Source organism: Cottoperca gobio, chromosome 7, assembly GCF_900634415.1.
Source record: "Cottoperca gobio chromosome 7, fCotGob3.1, whole genome shotgun sequence".
Taxonomy (NCBI): Eukaryota; Metazoa; Chordata; class Actinopteri; order Perciformes; family Bovichtidae; genus Cottoperca; species Cottoperca gobio.
In genome coordinates, this window is record NC_041361.1 from 15,960,608 (window position 1) to 15,980,186 (window position 19,579).

Consider the following 19,579-nt stretch of genomic DNA (forward strand, 5'->3'; position numbering starts at 1 on the left):
TATTCAGCTTCAATGAAGAGTCGGCACAAGCTGATACAGAACATATTTGTTATATTGTCAAACAGAAAAAGTGATTTTCCCAGGGGAAAGTTAAAATAACATCAAACATGTCTGCTCTCTGTCTGCAGGTCCAGGAGTGGCTGTGTCTGAATTGTCAGATGCAGAGGGCTCTTGGCATTGATATGACCACACCTCGCTCTAAGAGCCAACAGCAGATTCACTCTCCGTCCCACCAAGCCAAACCCATCGTCCAGCCTCAGCAGCCTGCACCTCAGCCAATACAGCCGGCAACAGCAGCACAGCCCAAACCTTTGGCACAGAGTCAGCCCACCCAGCGGCAGCAGCAGCAACAGCAACAGCAACAGCAACAGCAACAGCAACAGCAACAGCAACAGCAGCCTCAGTCTCAGCCCTTCGCCCAGACTCAATCCTACTCCCAGAGTCAACCCTACTCCCAGAGTCAACCCTACTCCCAGAGTCAACCCTACTCCCAGTCCCAGCCATACGCCCAGACTCAACCCTACTCCCAGTCCCAGCCATTCTCCCAGTCCCAGCAGTATCCCCAGTCCCAGCCCCAGACGTACACTGCGTCCAAGCCAGGGCCTCAGACTCAGCCTCATACCTCCCCGGGCTTGCAGAGACACCAAGGCCCTGGCGGCCCCCAGACTCATACAGGGTCCTTTCAGCAGGGCATGAGGTCTGACCAGTACTCCCAGAGAGGGCCCGGAGCTCCAGGAGCTGTTGGAGGTCCCACAGGAGGCCTCAACCAGCCTGGGGGTCCACGGATTCCCCACCCTGGAGCTGTGCCTCTTCCTGGCATGACCAAGGCTCCATCCCAGCCCGATTTGGGTCGCGGTTCTCCAATGCATCAGTCTATGGCGCGTACCCATGACCAGACCAGAAGCGCCGGTTCCTCCCCTGCCCACAGACCTCAGAGTCAGGCCCCCCCGCCTGCCCAGGATGGCCTGACCAAACTGTTTGGCTTTGGGGCATCGCTGCTCAATCAGGCGAGTACCCTCATCAATGTTGACCCTCTAACCACCGCCTCCACCCAGCCAAGCCCTGCACGAGGCAAGGTGGTATTCAGTAATACAACTCCTGACAACAAGCAACAGCAAGGGGCCCCTGCTACCAAATCATTCAGTATGGGGGGCCCTCATGTGCCGGGTCAAATGGGTGGCCCTCATGCACCAAGTCAAATGGGGGGTCCTCATGCACCGAGCCAAATGGGTGGCCCTCATGCGCCGAGCCAGATGGGTGGCCCTCATGCGCCGAATCAAATGGGTGGCCCTCATGCGCCGATTCAAGTGGGGGGTCCTCATGCGCCAAGCCAAATGGGGGGTTCTCATGCGCCGAGCCAAATGGGGGGTCCAAATGCCCCGAGCCAAATGGGTGGTCCTCATGCACCGAGCCAAATGGGGGGTCCTCATGCACCGAGCCAAATGGGGGGTTCTCATGCACCGAGCCATATGGGAGGCTCTTATCCACCGAGCCAAATGGGAGGTCCCCGGATGGGTGGACTGACCCAGAAGCAGCAGACCATGCCCCATCAACAAGGAATGCCACAACAGCAGTCGCCTGCACATCATCAAAAAGGGCCACAAGGACAACCACATCAGCAAATACCTGCTCATCTGCAGAAAGCGCCACAAAAGCAGGAGCCTGTGGCAGCCCCTGTGCCTGCTCCAGAGCCTGTGAAGCCTAAAGTGAACTGTCCCCTTTGTAAAACGGAGCTGAACATCGGCAGCTCCGACCCGCCCAACTACAACTCCTGTACGCAGTGTCACAGCCAAGTGTGTAACCTGTGTGGCTTCAACCCCACGCCACATCTGGTGGAGGTAAGATGAATGTTACATATACATGCAGTACAGTATACACACAAAGGCCCTCATGCACAGATACATGCATATACAGTATGTAGTCCAGCAAGCAAAAATCTTTCAGAACATATTGGCTGGAAAAAATGGTGGGGCAGAAACTACTTTCCACAGATGCAAAAGCAGTTGACATTTAATAGTTTAACTCAGGTAATAATCTGACTGGGCACATACCTGTTTTCCTGTACTTGCTGGTATACTGCTCAATTCCCTGTTTGAATGCCGATGTCAGTTTGGGTAGCTATGTTGCAAAATTTCACTACGTTGTCCTGTGGCTTTCATTTTTGGTAATCATCTCAGAAAGATGCTTGAGATCCTGAAAGTCTGTTCTTGACATGGTACCATCCCCATTGAAAAAGACACAGACATGGAAGCTAGTAGTTAGCCATTTTTTCCTGGAGAACCACTGCACATTAATTGAAATTTTAGTTACAGGTAATTTAGCAGACGCTCTTATTGAACTTATCTATCTTATCTTATTGAACTAAGTACAGGGACAGTCTCCCTGGTGCAACTCAGGGTCAAGTACCTTGCTCAGGGGTACAATTGTGGCAGCCTGGTATTGAACTCCTGACCTTCTAGTGTTTTGTTCGGAAGGCATACCACTAGACCACTAGGCCATCACCACCCCTATTTTTTTTTTTTTAGAACAATAAGTTGTTTCATCCCAAGTTTCTCTTCAAAAGACAGACTTTCAGAATTGTGCTGTAAATCCATATCGTACCATACCTTCTTTAAAATAAATTCTAACTTCTGCCAACTAGGAGCAAATTACTACAACAGTAATTCTCAAACAGTGAATCAAATTGCAGAGGGGCAACAGGCACGTGTACTGTTTTTTTCCCACACTCGGTGCACTTGACATTGCAAGCATTGGACTATCTAAAACTATTATATTCAGCCACTAAAAAAATATAAATAACAGCAGCAACCATAAACAGGAACATTAATCCAGAACCAAAGTTTCTTAGGACCACTAAAACCACACATTCTTATGTTGCAGCAGGTGGGACTTTGCCCAACTTTACCAAAATGGCCTGTTGCCTTTGGTCGTAATCGTTAGAACCAGAACTATGCACAGTCACACACACACAGTCACACACACAGTCACACACAGAGTCACACACACAGTCACACACACAGTCACACACACAGACACGCACACACAGACACGCACACACATTCAGAATCTCCTCCCAGACAATCAATACCATTCACCACAAATAGAAAATGCTTTTCATTCCACTGTTGGACTTCTTCCTCTTCACTTTGTGGATGCAGTTAGACCTGAACCTCAGAGGAATTAACTGTCTTTTCTCCATTCTTTTGCTCTCATCATCATCAGTGATTATAGGCCGAGTTATATATTTTTTCTCTCTCTTTCTAAATACCTCTCTGCCCCCTCCATACATCCGGCTCTGTCTGTCTGCTTTTATTCGTAACTTTACATTACTTTAATCTTCCACTAGCCATTCTATGTCTTGGTTTAATCCTTACTCCCTACTTTCTTGTTTTTTTAAATTGTCTTTGGGTATTTTTCTGTATACGTAGATATACATCTATTTACATGCACCTTGCACCTCGGTACTTGATCTACCTAAGCTTGGTTTCCAGTCATTGACCCTCGGTAATTGAATTAGTAATTTAAATAATTCATGCATGCATTCATTCATTTAAATGTTTCAAACAAATTAAATAATATTAATATTATATCATAATAACTCTACAATTCAAAAGTTTATAAAATGGTACTTAGAAAGGCACACAGCTACAAAGGGCAATTTGCTTTTGGGTCATAAGTCTGTAGAACCATGAGACAGAACACTACATGATACATGCTACTCCTAACACACTGTTTCTCAACAAACATGCCATTAAGAAATTGTCACAGCAACCACTAAAATTGGGTAACAATCGTAGTTATGCTACAAGTTACCAAGCAAAAAAATCAACCAAAGAAAATGGCTTGAGAAGGATTTTTTCGTCACTTTGAAATAATATAACATGGCCTACAACAGTCCATTAGCAGTTAAATGAGTGAAGCCTTGTTTTCACAAATATTAACAGAGGCAAAACAAGCTTTTTCTTACCATGAGAGGAGGGAGAAGAAAGATCAAGAGGGAGAGTCGAAGGGTGAAATAAAAAGACTGGACATGCATTGACCAAGAAATGGCGATAGATAATAGGAAGAATGAATTCAAGAGTGGAAGGTCGAGAAAAGGCAACAGACGGCGAGAAAAGAGATAGGAAAATAAAGATAGACTGCAAGGGCAAAAAGGCAAAGGATGAGAGTGAATGAAGGTTCTTAGAGAAGCTGAATCACAAAACACAGACATTCTTTGCAGTTATGCTTTTTTTCTATCCTCCAAAGTGATTCCACTCACGCCACAATGAAAGGAGTGTAAAGGCCGACTGCTCTCTCTCTCACCTCCCCTCTATCGATCCAGACGCAGGCTTAGAGGTGAACAGAAGAAAGGAAGCAACAGATAAGGATAGAAAGGAAGACAAATAAGTAAAGGAAGTAAGAAAGTTAGAAAGGGAAGAATAAAATACAGAATCCAGGATGTATGTATTAGAACAATGATGCAAGAAATTAAGTATATAGGGGAGGAAGAAGGTAAGTCTTAAGGAGGGAAGCCTGTAGGTTAACAGAAGGGAAAGGTACGTATTTAAGGAAGGAATGATGCTGGAAAGAAGCGTAGATGGAAGAACATTTGAAAGAAGAAAGAAAAGACAGAAAGAAGCAAGGATGTGTGTAAATCAGTCAGTCAGGCAGATTGAGAATGACTCGCGTCATATTTACATTGAGGCACCGTGATGCCTTCAGGGTCTCTGGGGAGCACAGTTGTCTATAGCACCGTACTGTAATGTACTATCACTGCCTCAAGATATACCTAGAGATAATGTACAGGGTTATATATAAGTACTACTGTGTAGTGACAGTGATAAATATACACACACACAGCAAAGAGAAAGAATGGTTAAAAATGTTATTTAGACCGTGAGAAATCAACGCCATTAACTGTTACACACACACACCCAAGAAGAAGATTGTGTGTGTGTGTGTGTGTGTGTGTGTGTGTGTGTGTGTGTGTGTGTGTGTGTGTGTGTGGTTAAGAAGCTCTCCATCTTCTCCAGACCTTTTTTCTGGAGAAGATACACAACGATTAGGCGTATAGACAAAGAAAAGGCTAGACAATTAAAAGAGAGGAAATCACAATGAAATTAAAATGGATAAATAGACATTCAGAGAAACACAGATGTATTAAAGTTAATATATTTAAAGTGAGATGAATTTACGAAGGATCGGTGAAAACAGATGGAAAGAGAAATGCATAGAGGCTTAGGGGAAAACCGACATGAAGAGCTGAATCACGTGCAGCCTTCGGTCCAGAGGGAAGACGGGCACCAACACACACACACACACACACACACACACACACACACACACACACACACACACACACACACAAAAGACAGTAAGTACAACAGTAGGGAAAAAGACAGAAAAATGAGGGAAGTTGGGGGGAGGGAAAGATGACGTCAAAGAGTGATGAGATCACAGAAGCACAGTTTTTGTTGAGGACGTTTGACTGATTGAAGGCAGTTAAGCTAAATGTACTCATCTAAATCTGAAAGGCCTAGATTTTTTTGCCATGCTAGCATTATTACTCTAGGGATGACGATGTCAGCCTGTGAGCCAGTTGGTCTGTCCACCACTTTGCTTGAGACTGATATACCTCCACAGCCATTAGATGGATTGCCTTTTAGACGTTTCCTGTATATGAGGTTGACATTAAATTTGTTTCTTGAAATATCTCAACTGTGGAATCCCTTGGCGTTCCTGCGACTTATCGTTGAGCACTATAAGTACCTGTAAACCTAATGACCCTGATTCCAATCAGCCTCAGCTGTACTTTGTGTTTAGTGATAATTAGCTGATATTAGCATGCAAACATGCTACATTAAAGCCATTTTTTCATATGAACTCCGGACAATGTTCAGAGAATCAGGTCTGGAGTTTCTCTTTCACACAAGTAGGTAGCACACACCGGGTTGCCGATAACACAGCCGTCACATAGCCGGTTCATAATTTGGTCATAAACCAACAAGTCTCTGGCCAAACCTTGAATTTGTCTGACGTTTGGCTTTGGCGTTGCCCCTGACCGACAGAAGTTCCCGAATCTCCTTGTCTCTCCAGTTAAACATTTTCGTTTGCTTCTTCGTCCTAAATGACTCCTCATCTTCCCCCCCTGGATATTTAAAAAAAATTAGTTTCACACCAGCCGCGATAGAAACATCATCAACACGCTCACACGCTCACTGTGAATTCTCATGGTGGTCAACATGGCAAACAATATACCTGCTAAACATCGGCATCCTAACATAATCATTGTGAGCGCTAGCCTCTGTGTTTCTCTATCACACAGCGTTCCTGTCTTTCTCAAACACATGTGGATGTCAGCATTTGGCTCAAAGTGCCTACGCTACAGTGGCTGTAGATTAGTCTAGTTATATAGTTTATAGCTTATATAGTTTCACACTGTGGTCGCAGGTAATATCAAACGCCATCTCAGTAGTGACATTTTGACCAGATATGTTTTACTTTTCTTCAAGAAGTTATTCTCTTTCTTAGGTTTTATGTTGTGCTCAGTGAGCTCGCTAACCATTCATGTAAACTTAATTTCCACTGCGTTTGTGTTTTCCCACTTTGCCATGAACACACTGAATGCAAATATTTGCCAAGCAGATCTAATTTCTAAATAGATTCAAATGTATTAATATGCTCAAGTGCTAATTGTCAGATAATAGAGTTGTCTAATTCTTGTAATTTCTTTGAACAGGTCACTCCTCTCTTCACCATTCACTTGAATGTCCACTGTGACAGAATACAACTTTGTGGCTTTATTGAAAAATGAATGTATTAAACAAAAGCGATGTAGATGAGTGTTGGTGTTTGAGAAAGACAGGAACGCTGTGTGATAGAGAAACACGGAGGGTAGCGCTCGCTAGATTTATCAATAATTTAGCAAAGTTTTTTTTAAATATAAATAGCGGTAGAAATTAAATATGTAAGGGGGAGGCAGTGTCTCCTGGAACTGGGAAGTAAAAAGTCACTAGGTTTATCCTGTCCCCTCTGTCCTCTCTGCCTCTAATTTTGCTTTAGTTTGCTCACTTTTCCTTTTATCAGTCCTGTCTCATGTAATTGAGCTTGAAATGGACAGGCGTGTTTCAGAAACTGTGGTGTATGTTGTGTATATTTATGCGACAGTCTCAGAATTCAACATGAAAACATTACAAGCAGAATAACTCAGCGTCTGGTGGAACAGCGTCCTCATGATGACACAACATGACACACACACGACACTGACACTGTATAAGCAGGTGTTAGTGAATGAGTGAATGAGGCCATTTCTCTGTCCAGTCTGTCCTTCAGGCTGTCACAGCTGTCATCACTGCTGTCGGAACAATTATTAGGATTACTGCACCCAGTCCACCTGAGTGTGTGTCTAAATGTGTGTGTGTGTGAGTCTGCACATCTGAAGGAAACTGATTAGGGATTGTGACATTTAATCTGCATTGATGTGTTTGTGCACACGTGGTGTGTGTTTGTGTGTATTGTTATATATTTGTGTGTGTGTGTGTGTGTGTGTGTGTGTGTTAACATTATATAAGTAAGATTTCAATTGAGAGGCTGGATCCTGCAAAGGACACAGCCCTAAAGACGTGTCCTTCAAAGGACCAAAATGCCAGACTGAAACAGCTCATCCTCCCCACAGGAGACAGTCTAACCTTGTAAAAAACAAAGTTGATTGTGCGTTCAGATGCTCCTCATCAATAGTTATAGTGAACTAGTGCAGTGATGTTTTGCTACCACAAAAAGGCCTATATTGGTGGTTTTTGGTTTGTCTGGTTAGCCGCTAACTTTCCCAAATCTGGATCCATATGCGGTTAGTTGCCAAATGGGGCTGCTCAAACTGCAGGAATATAATAGTCAAATATGACTTTATCTGGAAAGCTTTAGGAGTTTTGTGTTGCTTGCTCTGTTGTATGTTGTTTTGCTGGAGTCACATTTCCTGAATATCTTCAACATAGGTGGCGAGTGCAAAGTAAGTACGACCCAGAGTCAGAATGGCTATCATTTTGGGAATAAAACCCATTTTCAAAATATTGAAATTTCCTTTATGGAACTGAAATAAGTGATTATTGACGGGCCGTCAGAGGAGTTTCTTTCTACATGAAACTCATTGTTTGCTGCTATAGCAACGATCTCATTATAACATATTCTCACTCACACAGTCAGACACTCTGCCTCAGGAAAATGCCACAGTGGCCAAAAGGTTAATGTGGGTAATTTAATGAATTTCGTCTGTGTGCATTTAATTATGTGTGTGTACATGTGTGAGAAGTTCCCAAAGCACTGATTGGTCATTCTAAAGGTTGCTATCTGCACTATGGAGGCCATTAAGGTTAATGGAGTGGAGTTAGTTTTTGTTTATTTTCGTTTCATTATTCAAATATTTTCTTCTTCTGTTCCTTCTTCTGTCCCTGCATGCAGCTGCTCTCTCATATGTTCACATATTCTTTCCCCGACTTTCTTTTCTACTTGTAAATCCATCGTCTACCTCTTATCCGGGGTCGGGTCGCGGGGGCAGCAGCTCCAGTAAGGAACCCCAAACTTCCCTTCTCCGGGCCACATCCTCCAGCTCTGACTGGGGGATCCCGAGGCGTTCCCAGGCCAGTGAGGAGATATAATCTCTCCACCGAGTCCTGGGTCTTCCCCGGGGTCTCCTCCCAGCTGGACGTGCCTGGAACACCTCCCTAGGGAGGCGCCCAGCTGGCATCCTTACTAGATGCCCGAACCACCTCAACTGACTCCTTTCAACGTAAAGGAGCAGCGGCTCTACTCCGAGTCTCTCACGGATGGCTGAGCTTCTCACCCTATCTCTAAGGGAGACGCCAGCCACCCGTCTGAGAAAACACATTTCGGCCGCTTGTACCTGTGATCTCGTTCTTTGAATAAATAAAATAAAATGAATAAATGAAAGTGTAACAATCTGTAAATTGATGAGCAGAGCAAGAGAGAGAAACAAACTAATGGAGCGTGGAAACAGCAAGAAGAATATTTAAGACACAAAGCTGCATAATGTTCCATAAACTGTGTGACATTTAGTCAACAACGACTAAATAAATGTCCAAACTAATTTATGCAAGTGAAATATGATGACCAAGTCTGATTTAGATTTACATGGTCAGAGAACAAATCTCACCCCCCTCTCCCCCCCCTCTCTCTCTCTAAGAGAGAGAGAGAGAGAGCGCGAGAGAGAGAGAGAGAGAGAGAGAGAGAGCGAGAAGAGAGAGGAAGAGCGAGAGCGTGGAACGAGAGAGATAAGGGAGAGAGAACGAGAGAGAAATGGCGAGAGAGAGACAGAAAGAGAGAGCGAGGCTGAGAGAGCGAGAGCAAACACGAAATAGAGCGAGATAGAGGAGAGAGCAGGAAAAGAGAGAGAGAAGGTCTCTTTCTCTCTCTCCTCTCTCTCCCTTTCTCTCTCTCTCCACCTCTCTCTCTCTCTCTCTCTCTCTCTCTCTCTCTCTCTCTCTCTCTCTCTCTCTCTCTCTCTCTCTCTCTCTCTCTCTCTCTCTCTTTCTCTCTGTCTCTGTCTCTCTCACACACACACACTCACAGTGTAACTAAATTGATTCGAGCCATCATCATCATCAGCTTGGGATGTCCACGTCACAATAATTCACTTCACTGTGGCTCTCATGTCAATTGTACAACCTGTGTGTGTGTGTGTGTGTGTGTCAGAACAATTTCTAGTCTGTTCAGCTTCAGTTTCTCTGTAATTGTCTGTAATTGTGGTCACTGCTTCTCTCTGACTGTTGCTCACTTCTCTCAGACATTTCCCCCAAAGAAGTGTAAATGACTGTTACTGTTCAAATCAAAGAGATGTGAATATGAAACGATCTAAATCCAGCGATCAATAGGAAATGACTTCCTCCCTCCTGAATATTCTTTCAAGTCTTTCAAGGGGACTGATAATACTGCAGTGTTTAAAATGGGTATAAACACAATTTTTGCTAATGACAGTGGTCCACAACTCTGAGAATAAATGTATCAGTATTGGCCTTCATGAGATTATATCAGTCCAAAACTGCTGCCATGCACTGAAAACGAGGGCCTGAAACTAAAAGGGACAAGGAGAGAGGAGGAGTGAGTCATGCTTCTCTATTTAGAAAGAAATCAGAACAGAAATAGAGAGCAGCAGCAGGAACGACAGAGCTCTAATGGATGAGCGGTTCGCTCCTGCACTTCAGGACATCTCACTACAATTAATAATAAAACGGCTCGACATCCTCTTCTCTCCTCCTTCTCCTTCTCTCCTCTTTCTCCTCTCCATGCCTCCGTCCACCCGCCTCCTTTCCATCTGTTCCTTTCTTCTTGTCCTCTCTTCCTCCTTTTTCCATCCTCTCTCTCCCACCCAGATTTTCCCAGGTGGAATTCAAACGGGCAACTTTGTAATCACCGTCCGGCTTTGAGAGAAAATATAGCCTCCCCACTTTCTTCATCCCTGCATCATTTTCCTTTTCTCCTCCACTGTCTATTACATTTCTCTTTTTATTTCTATTTTCTTTCTACTCTCTTTTCACAAATCACCTTCATTGTCCTCTTTTGTTCTGATATCTTTGCAGGAAACTTGTTCATTTCAGCCTCTGCCATTTACTCTTCGACTTTGTTCATCCACTGCTCTGTCTCTCTCAGAGCTCTTGACTTATTCAGTACCACCAAACTCCTTTCCCTTTTTTAAGCAGTCATACAATATGCATTAAGAAACCTGCAAAACAAGTAACCTTTCTGTAAGTGGTTTTTCTTCTTCTTTGTTTTTTCCCAGCCAGTTTCTTATCAAATTAGTCATCAAAATATGACGCAGTCATGAAAGAAATAACCATCTGGTAATCTTAAATCTTTTAACTGAGGCAGATGCGTTGGCTTCTGAAGGGCACTGAACTTGTAAAGGTGGTAATTTAATGTATTCACGATTGGAAATAATGTCTTCATGTGCAAGGTATTCATAATTTTATTTGAATTCATTTTAACAAATAGGGGCAGACTCTTTTTGTCTCAGCTTACAAGTTCCTAATGTGTATTTCAGAGAAACCCAACATACCTCAATAACGTTATGTACCTTCAGTTATAATTAAGCTCATACAAAATATGCCGTATTCTGTATGTGACATTGCATTACATCGTGGAAAAGATTCAAACTCTGAAGTCATTTTTGAGCGTTTCAAATAGTTAAGGAAGTTTTGTTGCAGGTCCTGTCACTCACTTGACCTTGAGTGGATGAGAGTCTCATCTTACATTCCTCCTGAAATGTAATGTGGAAAATGTCATAGGGCAAATAAATAAGCATTTCACTTTTCTGTAGCACAAAACATCTTTGGTGAAGTTTCATGCTTAGATATCTGAATATTTAAACATACTTTCTTGCACAATCTCTCAATCCTTCTGGAATATTCTTGTATCTATAATACTTGGATTCTTGTTTGTGGATGTTTTAAAGCTGTGAAATGAAGACAGGCACTATGCTTTCTTCGGGTAAAGCTTCAAAAGTTATTTGAACTACTAATTTCTGCCAGTCATTGAGACTGTTGTTTCTCAAACTAAACAACGTGACCCCAAATACGTCCAACAGGTTTCCAACCGATCCTTGAAATCACACCGATGTAATAGGCTCCGTGAGGGAGTATATTACGAGTGCCTTTAATATTTGAACATTTTGGTTGACTATTTGATGTTAGTTTAATGACCTTAAACTTCTGTGCTAATACATGTCTGTCCTGAATCTGTCAGGTCCATTAAACATCTTAAACTGAGTTTCAGCTCTCTCAAACCATATGTACGTACCGTATATCCCCTCTCTCACCGGAAGACTCCCAACTCTCAGAGTACTCACTGCTGTGGGTTTTTTTTTCTTTCAGACGTCTCTACCCGGCATTGCGTGCTAACTTGTCTTTTCACAGTCGGTTCTTTAAATACCTGCAGATGACGTGTACTGAGACAGCGCGCTGAGTTTGTCTCACTCAGTTCAGTCAGTCGGGAACTGCAAGTATCATTTCAAGATGTTTCTGTTCGTGTGATGAGACTTAAGACCGACGAAGAGCTTCGTTTTATTCATTTGTTGTGACAAATCCTGTTTGTTATTTTTTTGTTCCTAAAATACTGTTTGTGCAGAAAATACTCTTTCGCCTCTATTGTGACATAAATCAAGCGCTCCCAGTCTGTTGTCTGGAGTCTCGGAGGTTGCTCAATTTATGCACCCTCATGAATCTTCTCTTTCTTTCAAACGCTACTCACGCTCTCGTCTTTATTTATGATGGAGTTGTTTTGCAATGTTTTTCACCTCACCTCAACCCCCTGATTACTCCTCCTGCCCACTGTCCTCTGTCTTCTCAGTTCACTCCCCTCTCATCCCCCTCCTCCTCCGCTCATTGTATCCCTCTGCCTTTCTTCGCTGGAATTCTTTTTTTTCTCCAAAATCTCTCGCAGTTTGTCCACCTCACTGTTAATGCCTCCTCTCCTCTCCTGCAGGTCTCGACTGCCTTTTTCTCCTCTACATCATCCTCCCTCACTTGTCCCACTATTACATCTCTCCCTTTCTTCTTCTACCCTTTGTTCCTCCTTCTGTCCTCCCTATTCAGTCTGCCTCCACCCCTCAATCTGTCTCCCTTTTTCTCTCCTCTTTCATCTTCTTATCATCCTTTTTCCCTAAATGTTCCTCTTCTCTTCCTCATCACTTTCTTGTTTTGTGGATGAGTTACAGCTCCATCTCTGTTTGTGTAAACATAAAGCTGCCGGAATAAAAGGTTGTGCTATATAGCGAGGATTCATTTCCTTTCATTTGTCACCAATGTGTATATTGCAATGTATTGGTATTGCAACTTCCTTTTGTGAGAGCAAATTAAGCAGTAGATCATTGCGTTAAAAACAAATGAATCAGACTTATTTCCTTTCAATTGAAGCAAATACACAGATCAAACACTTTCATAGAGATCTGTGAGTTACTTCATTTTGTGACTACACAGTTTAGTTTAACTTATTTAAATGTGTGGAGAAGTTAAACAAATAAAATGTAATTAGAGATTATTACATCAGACTACATTACATTTAGCTGACGCTTCTGTCAAACATAAGGGTTTTGTTTTATTATTATTATTATTATTATTATCATTATTGGCCAAGGTGCATTCGAAACAGGTGTTTTTTCAGTCTGCGACGGAAGGTGTGAAGACTTAGAAAGAATAAGATTCATAGTGCAGAACTAAAAGCATTGTATAACCACATTAAAAGCAGCAGCAAAGCGAGAGTTGTACCTTTGATTTAAAGGCATTGAGTATTGCAGCATTATCTGAGACTTGTTTTACTGACGGCAGTGGTTACAACAGATCAACTCCTATAGAAAGACAACCGTGGCAGGAGGATGAGAAGGAGGGCAATGAGTTTGTTCCCTCTTTAGAGGCACAGAGGAGCGGCGAGGGAAGTTTGCAAGGAGACAAACTGTACCAAAATGTGTCCTGTTCAATTTTTCAGTGCAGGTGAGCACATCCTCTATAAATAGTTTGAGACAGATAGTTATGTATCTGTGGAAATAATCCTTCATCACTCCCTCATTTTGTTGGCTTCAGCTAAAACATGTGTTGTGTTGCTGACTTACAGTTTGACATTTAGAGGAAGTTTAAACTGTCACTGTATCCCACCAGCTTTTCATCTTCACCTTAAAAGTCTCTGAGTGCGTATCATAAGTCAAGACAAAATGAATTCCTATGAGAGTGTGTGAGAGCTTTTCCATGGTGTGTTACTATTGTTAGTGGTTGCAGTTAGTGGTGTTTGGAAGTGGAGGCTGTATGAGAGGCTGAATGGCCCTCCTGGGGACCGTCAATGAGAGAGCCTTACCATCAGGGACATACTACTACACCATCCATAAGAAAAACATCTCTTTACAAGAGTAATGTAACCAGTTTATGATCTCCTGAGGGCACTTATGTGAAGACTCGTTTGACATAAAGGCATAATGTGTGGGGAAAGAGACAAAGAGAGACGGATCAATATGTTCATCTCTGGTACAAAAACAGCAGATCTCCAGGGAGTCAAGGAGATAGGTGTGTGCTGTCCGTGTATTGGCCTGTGAGTTACTGTGTGCAGTACCTTTTTAAGTTTTGTATTTTTCCTGTCCTACTTTCTTCTCCTCTCTCCACCATGTTGCCTTTAAATGGGTCAGTGAGGAGAGCTGTTCCCTCCCCTGGGCTACACAGCTGATTAACAGCACCCCTCACACACACAGAAAAAGACTCAATGTGTGATTCTCAACAAGTTAAAACCCAAAGGTAAAGGGACGATGCAGCGGAAGAGAAGAGGGGAATTCCCACACCGGGGTGAGAAGCGGAAGAACATGAAGCTGAAGCTGGGAGCCAATGGAGGATTCTTTTTATTTATTTAGGGGTGGAGGTGTGATAGATGAATATTAAGGTGGGTATCTCACCCCGAGAGATTTAAAAAACACACAGTTGAAACTGAGGCTTTTGAAGATACAAAGGTGTCGAGCCACAATGCTTCATTACAACAGAGAAAGGGAGTTTTACAGCATCGTTACTAAAAGAATAATATTGGCTGTACAGGACTCTTTAAATGTGTTGAGTAATCGCTGATTTTCTTGTCTACAAAACGTTCAATTGACCAAAATTTCAATATCTCTGCTACTAGAACGTACACTAAAGTCTACTAGTCTAAAATGGCTGGTGGAGTATAGGTTCAGTGAAGTTGAGATACGTTGTGAGAGCATTATGAGGTTGAAGCTCACTTTAGTTGAAATTGCTGTATGCTGTAGAAGTATTATTTCTCAAGGGACTCACTCGTGAAAAACAGCGCAAGAACAAAAGTATGCAAAAGTTAATGAGCAGGACTTTTGTCCGTGTACTGTAGTGTACATCCAGTGTTACACAGATGCAAACGATGCATGGACAACATGCAGACTTAGAGTTTGATGCATCTGTTGAAAGTTTGAAGAGTTGACTTGTTGATGAATTGGATTGACACCAGTGGCTGACTGGAAGGTTGCAAAAGCACATGAAAGCATGACATGCGTTGGAAAATAAGACTGAAATGTAAAACTGTATAATTGCAATCCTGTGCATCTGGTGCCATAGTGGCAGAGTGGGAAAAGAACCTTCCTTCCCCTCGGTTATGCACCTGCATTACATTACCACTGACATGGAAAAATGACTCTGCAATCTGCGGCGTGTAGGCCTGGAGACGTGATGGTAGATTTTAGACTAAATGAAGCAGACGGAACTCTGCAGGGATCAAAGTTGCTTGAAAAGCAAACTGTATGCAGCTGCTGGGCCAAAGTGAGGCTCTGCAAACATCCAAACCACTGAAGAAGAGCTGTAATGGACAACAAGAGCGGTGTTAAGATTCTGGACGTCAGTAACTAGCTTTGCCAATTGCCAGTGATGCAAAACAAGACGAGCACTGTTTTATCAAGATGAAGCCTGAGGGCACCGATGAGATGAAGAAAAACAATACTATTATTGGAACTGAGTCCACTGCTGAGCCATAATGTAGGATTCTCTTTGAGCAGTATGTAGAGTAGAGGCTTGATCTTCTCAAACCATTATGGCTGAATGAAGTAATAGTGTCTTAAAGTGACACGGAGCTTGTTTTCTCCAGAGGTTGTCACAGAGCCAGAGTGCAGGCTTCTGTTTGAAAAATACATCTACATTAAATTGGATTTTGAGCCGTATTGGCTGAGTAGAGGAAATGCACTTTTGATACTCTGTCTCTTCAAAGTAGAATGTCAGAATTCAGTGCTGGCAGGTGGTCATTATAACCACAAGCCTCTGGCAAGGAAAAACAGTGAGGAAAAATGGCTCCATCAACATTTAGTTTTCCCTGCGTAACGTGCCGCATGCATTTAGCAGCTCGTGTTGTGTCAAAGATTTATAGCTACAGTTGGAATATACTACTCGAGTAAGAGCATTTTACCACATGTATTACAAGGTAAATTCAATACTTAAAAAGTTAGCTCCATTTTTAGAAATATTAATTAAAAGTATTAAAAGTGCTTTTATAGGGAATGCCAACATGCTGGTATGACATCCACTAGGAATCTTGCTGAAGTGTTTTACTTTGAAATCTAACTTTAAGGGAATTTGTTTGATTTACCAATTATTGCGACTTGTTGTCCTGCCTTCACAGTATTTTAAATCGTTGATTGTTGCATTAAAACGTTGTCAAAATGGAATCCTCACTCTAACATACAAGTTTTTTGTTTCATTTCAAAGTAACATCGATAAGATAACACACTACTCTTTGTCTTGAAAGCATAGCATCTGCTAATGGCATTCCTTGACTATTTTATCAGCATTGGGCTCAACATGTCAGAGTGCTGTGACAGGGTGCAGGTGCACACTTCCAGAGTGTTACGCCAGGGACTAAAAATTACGTAGCAAAAGGATAAAACATTTTCCTGTCTTTTCCTTTTGACACAAAGATTTCCCAGGATCTCTCAACGCAGCATAAATATAACTGGAGCAGCATACTAAGCTCTGACAGCAGCGAAATTGGCAGTTGCCGTAACATAGAGACTTACCGTGCTGCGTGGGTATATGGACTGAAATAAAAAGCAATGTGTCTTTTTGTGTCTCTCTGCCCCCGCGGCGCTCCGTGTTTCTCTCCGGGGTTTCTGATGTTTTCATATCAAAGACAAACACGTTGATCTCCCTTTCTTGTCCATGTTATCTCTCGCTTACACACCGTTTAAAAAATAAAAACTGCAAAATAAGTGACTCATGAGCGGAATTCTGCGTGTGTGTGTTTTTGTTTGTGTGTAAAAGAGGGTTCATACAATATCACACACAATACTTTACATCATAAAAGGAGAATGTGTTCTTTAAAGAAAACCCACAAACACACACACAGTCATGACTCACATCGATTATTGAGTGAAAAGGGTGACTTACTCACACTCGTCTCACCTAACCGTCCTTTTTCTGTCTTTCTCTTACTTTCTGTCTTTCATGGTACCACCAGGCTCAACTGTGTGTGTGTGTGTGTGTGTGTGTGTGTGTGTGTGTGTGTGTGTGTGTGTGTGTGTGTGTGTGTGTGTGTGTGTGTGTGTGTATAAATGGGAGTCTGAGGTGTGTGTTTTTGGGCGTTGTGACAGACAGAGAGAACATTGATTTACGCCTTTTTCCTTTCACCTGCTCCATGTCTGTATCTCAGGAGAGAAGCAGAGCAGGTGGATGATTCACACCTCGCTCCGCTCTCCGCCAGGGTCCATTCACAATTTTGTATATTTTACGATTCATTGTTATGTGTTAGAACTGAATTGAAGACATCCATAGGAAGTAGAGTTTAAATGGTAAAAGTAAACATCTAGAACGCAAAGCTTCACTGTGGGAATTGCTGAGGATGTTAATCGAGATGTGAACAACATGGACACTAAGTGTACACACAACCAAATGTAAAGTTGTAAGATCACGAAAATACCCCGTAGACTTCGCAGGAGTGTGTTCCAAAGTCCGGTTTACAAAATGTACACAGCTGCAGCAACTACTGTGCGTCTGTACAGGTTATAAAATAGTCAAGAGCACTAAAGTCAAAGATAAGCCCCAGATTTCAGTAAGTCAATGTTGAGTCGAAGGGTCAAATTGATGTTTGATAATGTAGCTCTACATGTAAACAAATGCAAATCCAGGTGAGCATCCTGCACACTGGAACATTGACCTCTCACAGACTGCAGCGCCACAGGATTCATGTTTAAGATGCATCTCCTTTATCTATCCGTTAAAGATGAACACTTTGTAGGAATCCTGCAGCCTCTACGGCTTGAATGTGCGACCACCTACTGCGATCATAAGAAATTCATGCACTTTTTAGATTTGGATTGCAGGATGCATTGCACACATAGGGAACATTTTCAGATTACCTACTCAAAAACTAAGAAAAGTGAAACTAGAGTAATGTCAGAAGAGCAGATTTATAAAATCAGGCCGGACTCAATCAATGATCCACAGTAAAGAGGAAAATTACATTTCTTAGAATCTCTCATTCCAATTTGGGGATTTTTAAAAACCAGTTGTACCTCCACTTTCTATCTCATAAATCCTTTTCTATCGTCACATGTCTTTCTTTCCATATTTCCTGCTTCATCTTTTCATCATTATTTATATAGCAGCAGACAAAAGCTATAGCTGTTAAAAGAGATGCCAAACCATATTTTCACAAAATGTGGATTCATACAATGAGACAGTTTCAAGTCATCGCAGAAATCATTTAATGTTTCCATCCCGCAGTAGTTCTGTAATGGGGAAATCCTTCATCATAGCTAGTCAAATAATCAATGAATGTTTTTACAGGTCACGGGGTCACTTTAGCTAGTAGAGATTCATTATCTCGCTCAAAGATAGTCAGCTGTGGGCTCATGTGCAAATGTGATACCACATTAAAAGAGGAGTTCAGAAACCTTAATAACTCCAGTATCCTGCATTAACTCCCCCTGACAGCCTGGCATTGTCCTCTGTGGTTGCCATGACGGATGTTGGTGGTCCGTCTGCCAATCAGCTGTCATATCCTGTCTGTGTGGCTGCCCGTCGCTGACACTGACAGCTATCAAGATGTCATACACACACACACATGCACATGCACACACACACACACGCACACGCACACGCACACGCACATGCACACGCACGCACACACACACATACACACACACACACGCACATGCACACGCACACGCACACACACACACACACACACACACACACACAGATAAAGATGTGTGTGGATGCAAATATAAAACAGGCCATCATTCAAGCATATGTGTATAAAGATACAGATACATGTGTACACACTTGACTTGTAAACTCTGTACACATATGCAAACACACACATCTACATCCAAGACATACACACACACACACACACACACACACACACACACACACACACACACACACACACACACACACACACACACACATAAGTATGCTGAAAATTAAGTATTCACAGATAAAGACTTGACTCAAAATCTTTGCTGCACTGTAAAGCAGCGTACATGGCATTATTTTTGCTTTGATATCTGCATTTGACGGACAGAAAGACTGACAGGAGAGTATGAGGGAGTATGGGATAAAGAAAGGAGTGAGAGAAAAAAGAGGAAGCACCAGACGGCCATGAGGGGAGATGAGAGGGGAGAGATGGAAAGAGAACGATTGAAAGGAGAGAAAAATCAAGGGAATGACTTAGATGATGACTCAGCCATGACACAGAGAGCAAATCTGACAGAGCGAGCAAGTAAATTAACCAGAGAGAGGGAAGTGGTCAGAGGTCGCGATACTGAACGAGAGAGGGACAGCTCTCATGGGGGAGAGAGAGAAATTGGAGGGTATACCCAGCCATATCCACTTACTGTGTTCTCCTCAAACCCCCCTGTGCTGCTTGGCAATGGATTATTCCCAGGCCGGCTGCACCATTCTGTTAGTGTTTGTGGGGGTGTTCTTTCTCTGCCGGTTTTCCTGCCCTCAAGACTGAAGCCTGATGTGTTTGTGCTCCATTACCTCCTCTTTTCATCCTCCCTTCCTTCCTTCCAGCTGTTCTCCTCTACCCACTCACACTCTGTCTCCTCTTTTCCCCTTTT

At 42.6% G+C, this 19,579-nt stretch overlaps 1 protein-coding gene across 1 annotated transcript in view; it reads left to right on the forward strand.

Moving 5' to 3' along the window:
- The window catches only part of bsna (bassoon presynaptic cytomatrix protein a), a 119,093-nt gene that overhangs the window by 36,418 nt on the left and 63,096 nt on the right, over positions 1–19,579 (forward strand). The window contains exons 2-3 of the mRNA XM_029435940.1: positions 129–412; positions 788–1,838. Of these exons, the coding sequence (XP_029291800.1) occupies positions 129–412; positions 788–1,838 (1,335 nt within the window). The remainder of the gene's footprint in view (positions 1–128; positions 413–787; positions 1,839–19,579) is intronic.